The 14777-nt window shown below is 43.3% G+C and overlaps 1 protein-coding gene across 6 annotated transcripts in view; it reads right to left on the minus strand.

Moving 5' to 3' along the window:
- Positions 1-14777, minus strand: part of LOC130291176 (integrator complex subunit 6-like) — an 84482-nt gene that overhangs the window by 62019 nt on the left and 7686 nt on the right. For 4 of the 6 annotated variants that reach the window (XR_008847812.1, XR_008847811.1, XM_056539671.1 and 1 more), the window contains exons 1-2: positions 312-390; positions 25-110 (exon numbers count right to left, since the gene is read on the minus strand). Coding sequence is in view for 4 of the 6 variants with exons in the window: in XM_056539671.1 (XP_056395646.1) it covers positions 25-96 (72 nt within the window). In the remaining 2 variants the exon portion in view is untranslated. The other 2 variants (XM_056539669.1, XM_056539670.1) reach the window with 2 other exon arrangements.

Consider the following 14777-nt stretch of genomic DNA (forward strand, 5'->3'; position numbering starts at 1 on the left):
GAGTGCACAGCCCAGTCCGGTTACCTTCATAAATATCTCTACCGCGCCTTTGGCAATATCCAAATAGGTCGTCCCCAAATACGTCCGCTGGTTCATAGAGGCGGACGTGTCTATGAGGAACAGTAAAATAGGCATTTTTAGCGCATGCCAGGCGGTAACCCCCACTGAAGCGCCAGCCTAGAACGGACCCAATGCTGCCCTCATCTATAGCGAGTAATTTGGGAGGGGTACGGGCTGTCGCCCCCCCTTGTATGTGGTGTAGTGGGTCCCCCCGGCCGCAACACGACCCTTGCGCCCCGTGTACTGCTCACTTGAGCTCTGAGTCTGCACCGTGTTCACTGATAGATAACTTCTCTTCCGAACCCCCTCAGCCGCGCACCATGTGACCGCCCGCCTCCTCATTGGCCGCCCGACGTTTGCATATTCATGAGCGGCTCGCTCTCAGGCCGTCACGTGGTCGCGGGGCACCCCATTGGCTGGCGCCTCGTTTGCATAGATGAATTATTCAGCGCCTGGGCGGGGCCGTGTTTCTTCTGCGGAGAGACGCTTTGTTTTGTGGGAGTTGTAGTTTGGGCTGGGAGGGTTGCTTTTGTCGGTGTCCATTTTTGGGAAAAGGGGGGGGTCGTATTTTTTTAACAATGCGCCCAGTGGCATTCCTGTAGAGCGGGAGGAGGATGTGCAGGTGGTGGGAAATAGGGATGTTATCAATAATCATGGGCGAGGAGGCCAGTGAGCGAGAAGGGCCGCACATGGGGACAGAGCCACGGTCTATGGCTGCCACATGTGCTGCAGAGCTGTACCTGCTGCTAGAGAGGCTTATAAAGCAATGATCCCCAACCTGCGGACCTCCAGATGTTGCAAAACTACAACTCCCAGCATGCCCGGACAGCCTTTGGCTGTCCGGGCATGCTGGGAGTTGTAGTTTTGCAACATCTGGAGGTCCGCAGGTTGGAGACCACTGTTATAGAGTATAACCAGAGGTTTCAAAGCTATAACTCTCATCATGCCTTGTCAGGACATGATAGTTGTGAAGCAGGACATGATGGGAGTTGTAGTGCTGCACCAGCTGGAGAGCCAGATGGGCAGAATAATGCACTACAGTGACATTTTGGCTGATAGGTCATGATGGGAGTTGTAGTTTTGCAACATCTGGAGGTCCACGGGTTGGAGACCACTTATAGAGTATAACCAGAGGTTTCAACGCTATAACTCTCATCATGCCCTGTCAGGACATGATAGGCGTTGTGAAGCAGGACATGATGGGAGTTGTAGTGCTGCACCAGATGGGCAGAATGCTGCACTACAGTGACATTTTGGCTAAGGACATGATGGGAGTTGTAGTTTTGCAACAGCTGGAGAACCAGGGGATGCAGAATGCTGCACTACAGTGACATTTTGGCTAACGACATAATGGGAGTTGTAGTTTTGCAACAACTGAAGAGCCATGGGTGACACTACAGCTGCCAGGACTGCAGAGCCACACACTGGGGTACACTTGGTATACAATTTGGGTTAAACCTCAGAGAGGAAACTGGCAACTGTCTCTACTGGGTATATTACGTATTTTCATTATACTAGTACTATTATATGTCATATATGAGTCCTAGTGTCAGGACTTACCTATCAGTAGCATCTGCAGTGGTCACAGGAATGCCAGTAATAGTGCCCATACATTGTACACTACGCCCTCTAGTGACAATATTAAAGTCATGTGACTAGGCAGCCAGTCACTCCCAGGCCCCTTCTTATGTCTTGTTTTATCAGACTAATTCACTCACTGGCTCATAATTAATAAATGGAGAGCCAAAACGTTTAGTAGGTTTTTTTGTTTTGTATTTTTTTTATTTGTATGTATGTTTTGAGTTTTCCAGTGTTTCTGCATTTTTTTTTCAAGTATGCATTAAAAATTATAAAGCAGATCAGAAACCCAAAGGCTATATTTACACCTCGGAATTATTCCGCACAGAGATTCCACTACGTTGAATTCGACAGGATTTCCGCTCTAGGCGGGAGATTTATCAAAACCTGTGCAGAGGGAAAGATGCCCAGTTGCCCATAGCAACCAATCAGATTTCTTCTTTCATTTTTAACAAGGCCTCTGCAAAATGAAAGAAGCGATCTGATTGGTTGCTATGGGCAACTGGGCAACTTTTCCTCTGGACAGGTTTTGATAAATCTCCCCCTAGATGTTTCTGGCATGGAAATACCAATTTTCGTTTCCGCAGGAAGAATGAACCTGTCCATTCTTTTTTGCAACACAATAAAAGAAAAGAAAAAAACTCCAAGGTGGCGTTGTTCCAGCAAAAACATGAACTTCTGGTATTTCACTTAAAAAAACATATTTATTACTAAAATCAGTTTAGCAAGCCCTTAGCAAAAAAGCAAGACGCGTTTCTGGTCCCTGCGTACCCTTTCTCAATTGCAGATATGAAAGGGTATGCAGGGACCCGAAACGCGTCTTGCTTTTTGCTATGGGCTTGCTAAACTGATTTTAGTAATAAATATGTTTTTTTAAGTGAAATACCAGAAGTTCATGTTTTTGCTGGAACACCGCCACCAGTTTTTTTCTTTTCTTTTATTTAGTTGCATTACTGGACCCAAAGCTACGGTACCCAGTCAAGCTCCTACGGCCTGCAGTTCCATTGATACCCCAATAGCTGGGGTGATATGCTAAATATCAAGAGGTTCAGCAGATGAGAGTCCATATACTAGACCCTCCCCCTTCACTGAAGCTCGCAGGATTACACGAGGCGCTGCCCTCTTTTTCTTTTCTCTCTATCCACATTCTTTTTTTGGACTCCGCACGGAATTCATAGCCTTGTTCTTGTGTAAACCAAAAGTTGCAAATATAACACCGACACAAATCCTGCGACAAGTTGACCCACTGTTTTAGGACATGAGAGCCGTATGTAATCTGGCAGCGCATGTGCTCTATCGACAGAGTGCAGCGCTAACATGACATGCGACTCACATCACTAGAAAGTGGAGTAGCAGAATATGCTAATTAAGGGGACGGCTGATTAATAAGACAAAAGGTTGCAGGGGTGGCCAGCTGGCGGGGCCCCGCCTCCGGCGCGCAAGTCCCTGAATTCTGAAGGGGAACTTTGCCAACCAATATCTCGGAAACCATGGCACTGATTATAGTAAGTGAAACCTCTTCTGGATTTCTGGTCACCCACACTATAATCCAGTGTATTGCATTTAGTATGGGTGATCAGGATGACAGTTTTCCTTTAACCCCTTAAGGACACGGGGTTTTTCCACTTTCGTTTTTTCCTCATCACCTTCTAAAAATCATAATGCTTTCAATTTTGCACCTACAGACTCATATGAGGGCTTATTGTTTGCGCCACCAATTGTACTTATTAATGACATCAATCATTTCACCACAAAATTTATGGCGAACCCAGAAAAAAAATATTTATGGGGCAAAATTGGAAAAAATACGCCATTTTGTAACTTTTGGGGTCTTCCGATTCTACGCAGAGCACTTTTCGGTAAAAATGACACCATATATTTATTCTGTAGATCCATACAGTTACAATGATACCCAATATATATTTGAATTTTTCTTTATTTCACTACTTAAAAAAATATTATTGGGCGGTAAGAGGGCTAATTTTTTGCACCATGATCTGAAGTTTTCATCGGTACCATTTTTGTTTTGAAGGGACTTTTTGATCGTTTTTTATAATTTTTTTAGAGTATACAAAATGACCAAAACTACACAATTTTGGACTTTGGTATTTTTTAACGTATACGCCATTAATCGTGCAGTTTAATTAACATAATTTTTTTATAGTTCGGATATTTACTCATGTGGCGATACCAGATATGTTTATTTTTATTATGTTTTTATATTTTTTATATGGAATTTGGGAAAAGAAGGGTGTTTTAAACTTTTAATATTTTTTTTTTTTTTTTTTACACTTTATTAGTCCCCTTAGGGGACTTTTAGGAGGAATCATTAGATTCCTCACACAGATCAATGTGGTTCATAGAGTCCTGGTCCTGCCAGGCTTTATCAATGCGAGAACTGGGACAGTTGCAGCAGCAGAGGTAAGCCCTTTGGCTACCTCCACAGTGGATTGTCCCCCCGCGATCGCGCTGCGGGGGGGGGGCAATCCACCACACTGGACCACCAGGGAGTGTTCAAAGCTTCCTTTAGATGCTGCTGTCAGCTTTGTCAGCAGCGATCTAAAGGGTTAATAGCCGGCCACGGTGATCGCCGCATGTCGGCTATTAATGCCGGCCCCCAGCTACAAGATTCAGCTGGGCCGGCCGGTATGGAGCGGGCTCGAGTCGGGAGCCTGCGCCATACTCCGTTAACAGCACAAGGACCTGTACACACATCCTTGTTCGATAACCAGTTAACACCCAAAGTGTTTTATGATTTTGAGATCCTGCTAAGGTTTCTTCCATCTTTTAGGCCAAGGTCCCTTCTAAGTTAAAAGGGTTTCATTCACTTCAATGGAACTGAACTACAATACCACACACAACCTGAAGAAATCTACAGCAGCATATCTGGACGGCTAGATACGCTGTTGTTAGAATACTTTTCATTCACAGCGTTGCTAAGGCATTTAGTTATAGAAGCGCACTGTGGGGGCCAGATATATGGATATATGTCTGACACTGCAGTGCATCTATATACAGATGCCGCTGCAGCGCTATGAATGACAAGTATTTTTTGAGCAGCAAATCGCGCTGGCCAGATGCGCTGCTGTACAATACTTTTCATTCATAGCGCTGCTGGGGGCTTATGATAGTGCTGCGGGAGGGGGGGACATATATAAATGCGCTGCGGGGGCAAGATATATACCCCCCCAGCGATTCTATATATTTTTCCCCACCACAGCGCTTCTATTTGAAAACCCCACCTGCGGGGAATTTAAAAATGAAAGTGGTACATCGCACATCGCAGGGGAGTGGAGCATGCTGCCCGCTCCCCTGTTTAATAGTTTAATAACTTCTAATCGCCTCGGGTCTCAGAAGTGAGACCCAGTTCGATCAATCCCTCAGCCCCTGTACTACAGCCCCCATCATTAAACAAACTCTGTTCCATGATGGGGGTAGTAGTACAAACACTAATGTAGCCTCCCCAGCCACCCGCAGACTCCCGCAGCCGGGGAAGTACTACTCCCATCATGGAAAGAAGTATGTTCCATGATGGGGGTAGTAGTAGTCCCGGCTGTTGGAGTCTGTAGGCAGAGGTGTTAAAACGGCCATACATGAGGGATTTTATAACGGGTATAAACAGATGAATATTTATTCTGCCATTAGCATCCGTTATTTCATCCGTTATTATACATCCATTTTTACACAGAAAACAGATGTTTAAAAATGGATGAATGCTCATAGTGTGAAAGGAGCCATACCTATCAGGGATGTAGATCATCGTACCCCAATAACAGGAGAACTGTATTTATAAGGATTTTAAATCATGCAAATAAAGAAAGAAATATATGAGAAGACCTGAACGTGGTGGTCGTGAGTAAATCTCTTAAAAATACATACATATGTGGTATCATATGCTCGACGTGAAGTAACATCTCTGCCCAGTTATATCTGTTTAATGATGTCAGAAAGTTAAACAGATTTGTAATTTTCTTCTATTTAAATATCCTAATCTTTCCAGTAGTTATCAGCTGCTGTATGCTCCACAGGAAGTTCTTCTCTTTTTGGATTTCCTTTCTGTCTGACCACAGTGCTCTCTGCTGACGCCTCTGTCCATATCAGGAACTGTCCAGAGCAGGAGAGGTTTGCTATGGGGATTTTCTCCTGCTCTGGACAGTTCCTAAAATGGACAGAGGTGTCAACAGAGAGCACTGTGGTCAGACAGAAAGGAAATCTAAAAATAAAAGAACTTCCTGTGGAGCATACAGCAGCTAGGGACTCGCCGGTAATGGCGGACATCAGCAATTGCGCCGATATCCACCATTAACCCCTCAGATGCAGTGTTAAAGGGTACCTCTCATCAAATAAACTTTTCATATATTTTAGATTAATGAATGTTGAATAACTTTCCAATAGCATGTTAATGAAAAATATGCTTTTTTCTATTGTATTTTTCCCGATCAGTTCTGTCAGCAAGCATTTCTGACTCATGCTGGAGTCCTAAACACTCAGAGCTGACAGCCTGCTTTGTTCACAGCCAAACAGGCTGTGAACAAAGCAGGCTGGCAGCCCCGAGTGTTCTCCTTTGTGAACAAAGCAGACTGGCAGCTCGTAGTGTTTAGGACTCCAGCATGAGTCTGAAATGCTTGCTGCCAGGACTGGTAGGGAGACCCCTAGTGGTCATTTCTTCAAAGTGGAAAATTAAATAGAAAGAAGCATATTTTTTAATAACATGCACTTGTAAAGTTATTCTGCATACATTAATCTATAATATATCAGAACATTTTTTGATGAGAGGTACCCTTTAATACTGATCACGGCATATGCGCCACTTTGGATGATCCGGTCATCCAAGATGGCGGATGGGGGTCCCCCCACCTTCCTCCGTCCATCGTCCCAGCGTCTTCTTCTCTGATAAAACTGATTAGTGCTATGCATATGCATAGCCCTGATCAGTATCTGCACGTGTAAAAATATAGTTATAAATATAGCAATATAGCAATAAAAAATTAAATGGCCCCTTTTTCCCATTTTACCCCAAAACGCAAAAAATTATAATTAATAAGCGTATTTGTTATCGCTGCATGCGTAAATGTCAGAACTATCTAAATATAATGTTAATAATCCAGTATGGTGAACAACGTAAACGTAAAAAGGAAAAAAAGAATCCAAAATTGCTGTTTTTTGTTTTATTTTGTCACATCACATTCCAAAAAAATATTACTATAAAACTAATAAAAAGTCACATATATGCAAAAGTGGTACCTATAAAAACTACAGATCATGGCGCAAAAAATTAGCCCTCATACAGCCCCATATTTCGAAAAAGTAGAAAGTTATATGTGGTCCAAATTGGCCAATTTTTAAACACTTATTTTGTAAGAACAAAGTTTAAGGTTTTTTTTTAAAAGCAGTACAATGATAGAAAAGTATCTATCATTTTAATCGTATTGACCCACAGAATAAATAAAACATGTAATTTTTACCATAAAGTGTACAGCGTGAAAATTTAACCTACCAAAATGTGCAAAATTGCTGTTTTCAGTTTCAATGGGTCTGTTTAATAGAAATTTAAGAGTTATGATTTTTAGAAGGCGAGGAGGAAAAATCAAAAATGCAAAAATAAAATTGGCTGGATTATTTTTATTTGACTATGCTACAGGGGCTGTAAAGTTAGTGTAGTTCATAATATGGTGTCTTTACCTGTGTTTGATGGTGGCCTCGCAATTATTCTGTGATTTTTGGCCCAATGTTTTTTAACAGCATACAAAATGAGTGTCGTCTCAGGTTTTCCCAGGTTGCAGTGTGGCCCAAGATAATACATCACTAGTCAGATGTTTAGAGGGAGCCTGCCTTAGCTTCAATGGGTGGAGCAACCACTGGGTGGGAGGAAGATCATTCTGCAGTGAATAGTATGTTTGCAGCAGCTGGAGACACCCTGGTAAGAAAACACTGGTCTATGGCATTGAAGGGATCACAGGTGTGTTTCAATGGGTGGAGTGGTTGATGTGTGGGAGAAAGAAATATGACCTCACACGTACAAACAAGGAATTATGGGAATTGTAGTTCGAGGGAGGGAACTCCAACAGGAAATGGCCAGTTCACAAAAAGATAGCCATAGTGTTATCCACATAAGGACCAAGGACGTACGCGTACGTCCTAGCTCACTGGTACTTAAGGGCGATTTCGTCACCCCCCCCCAGGATCGCTGCTATTGGCTGGCCAATAGCAGCCAGCAGGGGAGGGGTTAACGGCATCCTCCTGCAGCTCCCGCCGCTGGCTGGGTTCAGTCAGCGGTCAGAGCTGCTGGAGGAAGCCATGGGACCCCCCCTCTGCCGAGATCGGAGCCCCCACAGGAGACAAGAAGCCCCCCATAGATCAGGGAAAGCATACAGCCCAGGGAAAGGTAAGGTAAAAAGTAAAATAAAAGTTAAAACAAGTTAAAACATTTCCCCCCCCCGACCCCCTAATAGGTCTCCAAGGGTCCTCTGCAGTTTTTTCAGTGTGACCCGGGCCCTATTAGGGGTTCAGGGTGCTGCGATTTGCCCTCATTTTTTTTTTGGGCCGCAACGCTTTCCCCCTCCCCCTATATATAACAGTGTGTGATTTTTAATCACACACCGTTACAGATAAAGTTACACCAACACACACTACATACTCTCCCCCCCCCACACACACAGAAAATCGTTTGGGACCTTGTGTACCCATTGCTGGATAAGGGTTACCATGTGCACGTGGACAACTTTTATACCAGCATCCCTCTCTTCACATCGCTTTCCGCCAGATCCACGTCCACTTTTGGGACCGTGCGGAAAAACCAGAGAGGCCTCCCTCTAAATTTTGTTCAGACACCTATATCCAAGGGTGAGTGCCCTTACCAATGAAAACCTGTTGCTGGTCAGGTATAAGGATAAGAGGGATGTCCTTATGCTGACCACTATTCATGGTAACGGCAGCTCACCTGTCCCTGTGCGAGGTACCACAACACCGGTCCTCAAACCTGATTGTATTCTGGACTACAATCAGTATATGGGGGGAGTTGATCTTTCTGATCAAGTCCTCAAGCCATACATGGCCATGCGGAAAACACGGGTATGGTACAAGAAATTTGCGGTCTACTTGGTACAGGTTGCCATGTACAACGCTTTTGTACTATCACAGTACGCTGGCAACACAGGGACCTACCTTCAGTTCCAAGAAGAAGTCGTAAAGGTCCTGATCTTTGGCGACCTGGAAAGAGCAGGCCGGACTTCCCAAGGAACTGAAGTTATAGGTGCCAGGATCGTCCCAGGCCAACACTTTCCAGGTGAAGTCCCCCACACTGGAAAGAAGGGACGAGCCCAGAAAAAATGCAGAGTGTGTTACAAGAGGGGGATACGGAAGGACACCACCACTCAATGTGACACTTGCCCCAATCATCCGGGCCTCTGCATTAAGGATTGTTTCAGGGAGTATCACACTTCCATGGAGTACTACATTTTCCCTTTTCATTTTAATTTTCCATAATTTGACCCCAATGTACCAAGTCCAGAGTACATTCCAAGTTTAACCCCATAAAACATCTAAATTGCCCCAAAAATTATTTTATAAAAAAAAAACCTGATAAGACCTCTGGGGGTACTGGTCACTGGTCATGGGTCACTAAGTCACTATCATCGGGGATTTTTTATGTTGCCTCAAATGCGCAGCGCTCTCTCTCTCCACCTGAGCGGGGTGCGCATTTGAGGAAACAGGTTAGGGACAGCCACACACATCACATTCCCAGAATGATGATTCAGAGCATAGTGTTTGGGGTGGGCATATTCTTTAGTTTTGGCTATGCTCTGGGTCATCATTCTGGGAACATAACCTGTTTTATTTTTTTTTTAACGTCCCACTGTAACCCATTTTACTTACTTAGTGTACACCAGTTATTTACCCCATGTGATGCCCCTTGAGGGGGGTCCCACTGTTCCTGCTCCATAGGCAGCAAAGCTCAAGGCCCTGACTGATCTCCTGCTCCTAAGAGTACAGTGTGCACCCGTCGAGCTCCTATCATCCAGACATGAGATATGTCCTTACTCCAAAGTAATGTATCTACAAATTTACGGTGACATTTTCTCATTTTACCACTTGTGAAAATGAAAAATTTGGGGTAACCCCAGAATTTTAGTGGAAAAAATCAAATTTTTCCTTTTCACATCCCATTATAATGAACATTTATCAAACACCTGTGGGGTGTTAAGGCTCACTGTACCCCTTGTTACATTCCTTGAGGGGTGTAGTTTTCAAAATAGTATGCCATGTGTTTTTTTTTTTGCTGTTATGGCACCATCGGGGCTTCCTAAATGTGACATAAACACCCCCCCCCCCCCATTTCAGCAAAATTTGCAAATGTGACTCCTTCTCTTCTGAGCATTGTAGTGCGCCCACAGTGCACTTGATGTCCACACATGGGGTACTTCCATACTCAGAAGAGATGGGGTTACAAATTTTGGGGGGCATTTTCTCCTATCATCCCTTGTTAAATGTAAAATTTGGGGAAAAAACTGCATTTTAGTAAAAAAAAAAACAAAACATTAATTTACACATCCAAAGTTGTGAAACACCTGTGGGGTGTTAAGGTTCACTGTACCCCTTGTTACATTCCTTGAGGGGTGTAGTTTCCAAAATAGTATGCCATGTGTTTTTTTTTGTTTGTTTTTTTGCTGTCCTGGCACCATAGGGGCTTCCTAAATGGGACATGCCCCCCAAAAACTATTTCAGAAAAATTTGCTTTCTAAAAGCCTAATGTGACTCCTTCTCTTCTGAGCATTGTAGTGCGCCCATAGTGCACTTGACGTCCACACATGGGGTATTTCCATACTCAGAAGAGATGGGGTTACAAATTTTGGGGGGCATTTTATCCTATTACACCATGTAAAAATGTAAAATTTGGGGGAAAACCAGCTGATTTTGAAAATTTTGTGAAAAATTGGAAAATTGCTGCTGAACTTTGAAGCCCTCTGATGTCTTCCAAAAGTAAAAACATGTCAACTTTATGATGAAAATATAAAGAAGACATATTGTATATATAATTTATTTGGAATATTCATTTTCCTTATAAGCAGAGAGCTTCAAAAATAAAAAATAAATGCAACATTTTCAATTCTTTCATCAAATTTTGGAATTTTTCACCAAGAAATGATGCAAGTATCGACAAAATTTTACCTCTAACATAAACTAGAATATGTCATGAAAAAACAATCTCAGAATCAGAATGAAAGGTGAAGGCATCCCAGAGTTATTAATGCTTAAAGTGACAGTGGTCAGATGTGCAAAAAACGCTCTGATCTTTCAGGCCAAAATATGCCTGGTCCTTAAGGGGTTATGGTTGACTCAGAACATAGCTGCTTAGCTCCAAGGCAAGCACAGATCCTTTCTAAGCATGTCCATTATTGTCTGTCAGGTAAGTGCTAAAATCACCTCATGGTGGATAACCCCTTTAACATCAACCAGGTAATTTGTTTTGCAGTGATTTTGCGGGACAGCTTTGCTCTAAAGAATTGAATTGAGCTCCCTGCACTTATAACAGATTTAGTTTTTTACTTTTATCACTTGACATCCTGATGTTGTCTTGTTCCCTCACAGCCACTGCTGCTCTCTACTGCTTTTCCTGGAGTAGCACATGGCATTCTGGCTGCCACTGCTCGGATGTCCTTTACTGTATAATGCACACACTGGCTCCTGGTGGATACCAAAGTTATTCCATTGTCCTGTTGCCCAAGGCTACTTTCTTAATATTTTTTTGAGTAGGAACAAGTAACATCAATATTGTAATTAGGATGCGAGGGGAGAGAAAAAAAGATACAGGGGGCGCTCCCTGAGATAGTATATTCACTGATGTGCACCCTCCACCACACCAAACAGTGATATACCGACCTTGGAAGAGCCGCACTTTGACCTGTGCAGCCCTTATGTTAGATGAGCTGCAGCACTCCCACCGGCATCGGACTCCTAGGTTAGAAGCCTATATGCAATATAGGGAGACAATGTGGGAAAAAGCTGATACAATGGAGGCGCTGCTCAAATGGCGAAATTACAGGAATACTCAGGCGGTGCAGGATAACGAAATTTTATTGAAAGTAACAGGACAACGCGTTTCGGCATCTGCTGATGCCTTCCGCAGGTCCACTTAACAGTTCCCAAACTTCATTGGTGTTCAGTGTGAGAGAGCTAGATAATGATCCTGTCCGGCGTCCGCACCGCTGCTGGTATCGATACCAAGACTTGCATTAAGGGGGCATGGTCGTGACGGCACGAACGGGCGTGACCGTGGCATCAACAGCCTCCGCACTGCATCGCCAGTCATCCGGCACAGAGCGAAGTTCGCTCCTTGCACCGGATGTCTGGGGTGCTGCAGCCGAGATTGCAGGGGTCCCCAGCAGCAGGACCCCAGCGATCAGACATCTCCTCCCCTATCCTTTAGATAGGGGATAAGATGTCTAGGGGCGGAGTACCCCTTTAAATTCCATGTCATGACTGCTAAAGATTCTCATAATATACAACTCAGATGCTAAAGACTTTAGTTTTATAAGTTATTATTAACATAAAAAAAATATAGTGCCAAACAGATGTATCATAACAAGAGGCCATCTTCTCTGAAAGAACAGACGTATTGGTAAGTTATAACAATATTTTGTGTAGTTGTCATTATAGAAATAGAAAATTCTATAAAACGCTCAACAGGTTAGAGACAAGAAAGACAGGGGATGATGAGGTGGGGTCAGGGCTGGTGGAAGGATTTTTGCCACCCTAGGCAAAAGTTAATTTTTCCGCCCCTTGAACCTGCCTATTGGCTTTTCCCTTTGACATGCCCCACCTTACTAATGGGATGACACACTGTAACAAACCTCCGCCTCATGTAATTAACTCATTACTGGTGTGACACTGTGGTGCTGGCAGGGCGGGTGCTTCAGATGCTAGCTAGCTACTCTACTTTCTTGCTGCGTGCAGAGCGGCGCCCCCATCAAGAGGGCGCTCTAGGCGGCCGCCTATTTTGCCTATAGGCAGAACCGGCCCTGGGTGGGGTAAAGCTGAATTTAACAGGGAAGGTATACAGTACACATTACATGAAAGTAGGCTGATGGTTGAACAGCCCACAAATGATTGATAAACGATAATTTTACAGAAGCAGCCATACCCATTTTAGTCCATATTGGCTGGGCCGATACTTGAGGCAAAAATGGGAATGCAAAAATGTGGCCATATTAGGTTAGTCTAAAAACTAAAGCTAAAGGGAAACTGACAGTAGCATAAACTGGCTGCACTAACAGCACTACATGCTAATATTTTGGGTGACGCTGATTACAATGGTCTTTACCTTTCTATCTTTTTAATCTTTTTTTTTTTTTTGCTGTTTTCAAGATATGGCCCCAAATTATTATATATAAATTAGCATTCCCTATCCCCAAGGTGCACTGGCGCAGCCTCTGGCTGGTCCCTGGTTGCATGACCTAAGTACATGCACTGGGTAGGCTGTTTTATACTTATATGGTTATAGTACGTTGTACTGTGATTTGCCTTATCGTCTCCACGACAGCACCCATGAGATTAACTCCTCCTGATTGGGACAGGAAAAACACTGAGAGGTTAAATTTCCCACCCCTTCCTGTCTACACTAGTGTTTTCCCTGTTCCTTTTCCAGGGAGCTTGATGTAGGTCCCCCTGTCTTCTTCTCCCGGCTGTCCGGTCTGCTTTAGGAGCGTCCGGACTGGGGAGTTCGAAGGAGGACAGGATCGACGCTGAGACGCTCTCCTTCCGGGTCAGGCTGCACGCATGATATGGTCTCTGGATTTGCCGTGCTGTATTCCTCCGACACGGCCTAATCTTCTTCGGCCGCGCACGGGCACTCCAGAGGTGACACCAGCATCAAGGACGTCAGTTCCGGCTGGGGAGGGAAGGTGCTGTTACTCCTTCCGACCAGATTACTGGCGCCTGACATCACTTCCGCTGCCTCTCGGCGGCAAATTCAATTCAGAAGACCAGCCTTTCTTCTATAAAGAACCCCTCTCCTGTATGGATGCTGCTCTTCCTGGTCACAATGTTGGATTTTCCAAGGCTGCATCATGAGCTCACCAGCAAAGGTTCCAGATCCTCCAGCGGTCCCTGGATCCGTGAGTACTGAGGGCCTGAGGGATTTTTACCCTGGCCTATCTTCGATTGCTTGGTGTTCATCCTTCTTTTCCTTGTATTTTCAGGGAGACAAGGATCCTGCGGGGTCTGCGGTTAAACCGAAGGAAAAATCTAAACATAAATGTTTAATGTGTTGTAGAGAATTCCCAGAGTCTGCATCCAAACCATTATGTAAAGCTTGTATCTCCTCTGAGTCTCCCAGCCTTATGCATGAAATTAAATCTATGGTTCACTAGGAGAATTATTCTGCTTTAGCCTCCTTTACTCCACCCCCTGTCCCAGCTACTTCATCTAATACGGTTACTATTTCAGTAGTCATAAAAGCTAAGACAGTTGCCATCTCTGATTCTGAAGAGAGTGTTCCCCCAGAAATAGAGGAAGGAGAATATGTAGAAGATCCTCATGAGGAGGAAGATTCTTTGCTTAAAAAATTCCTGTTTAATTCTGATGAGATTGAACTTTTAATTAACCCCTTAAGGACCAATGAAAATAAACCTGTACGCCTCTGAAAGACCAGGCCTGTTTTTTCAAATCGGGGATGTCTGTCTTTATTAGAGAATAACTCTGGTAACGTTTTGCCAATCACGAAAATTCTGACATTGTTTTTTTGTCACAAGTTTTCCTTCATGTACATAGCAAAAGTAAGCCGATATCATTTGTATTTTTTTTTTTTTTTTTTTTTTTATAATGCAAAAAATCATGAAATTTTTACAAAAAATTACGATTTGTTTTGCTATTTTAACACTAATAGGTTGCATATATTTATACATACTGACCAAATAGTTTATGAAACTTATACTTTCAGATGTCTACTTTATTTTGACGTCATTTTTTTTTGTTTTTAATTAACATTTTAAATTAGTTAGAAGCCTAACAATTTAACTTGAAATTTTGAAAATTTTGAAAATTTGAAAAGTACATCTTTTTTTATGTGCTATGCAAGGTTTGCAGAAATTAAAAGGTAGTAGAACATAGGAACACCCCCCCCAAATGACCCCATTTTAAAA

The sequence above is a fragment of the Hyla sarda genome, chromosome 9 (assembly GCF_029499605.1).
Source record: "Hyla sarda isolate aHylSar1 chromosome 9, aHylSar1.hap1, whole genome shotgun sequence".
NCBI classification, from domain to species: domain Eukaryota; kingdom Metazoa; phylum Chordata; class Amphibia; order Anura; family Hylidae; genus Hyla; species Hyla sarda.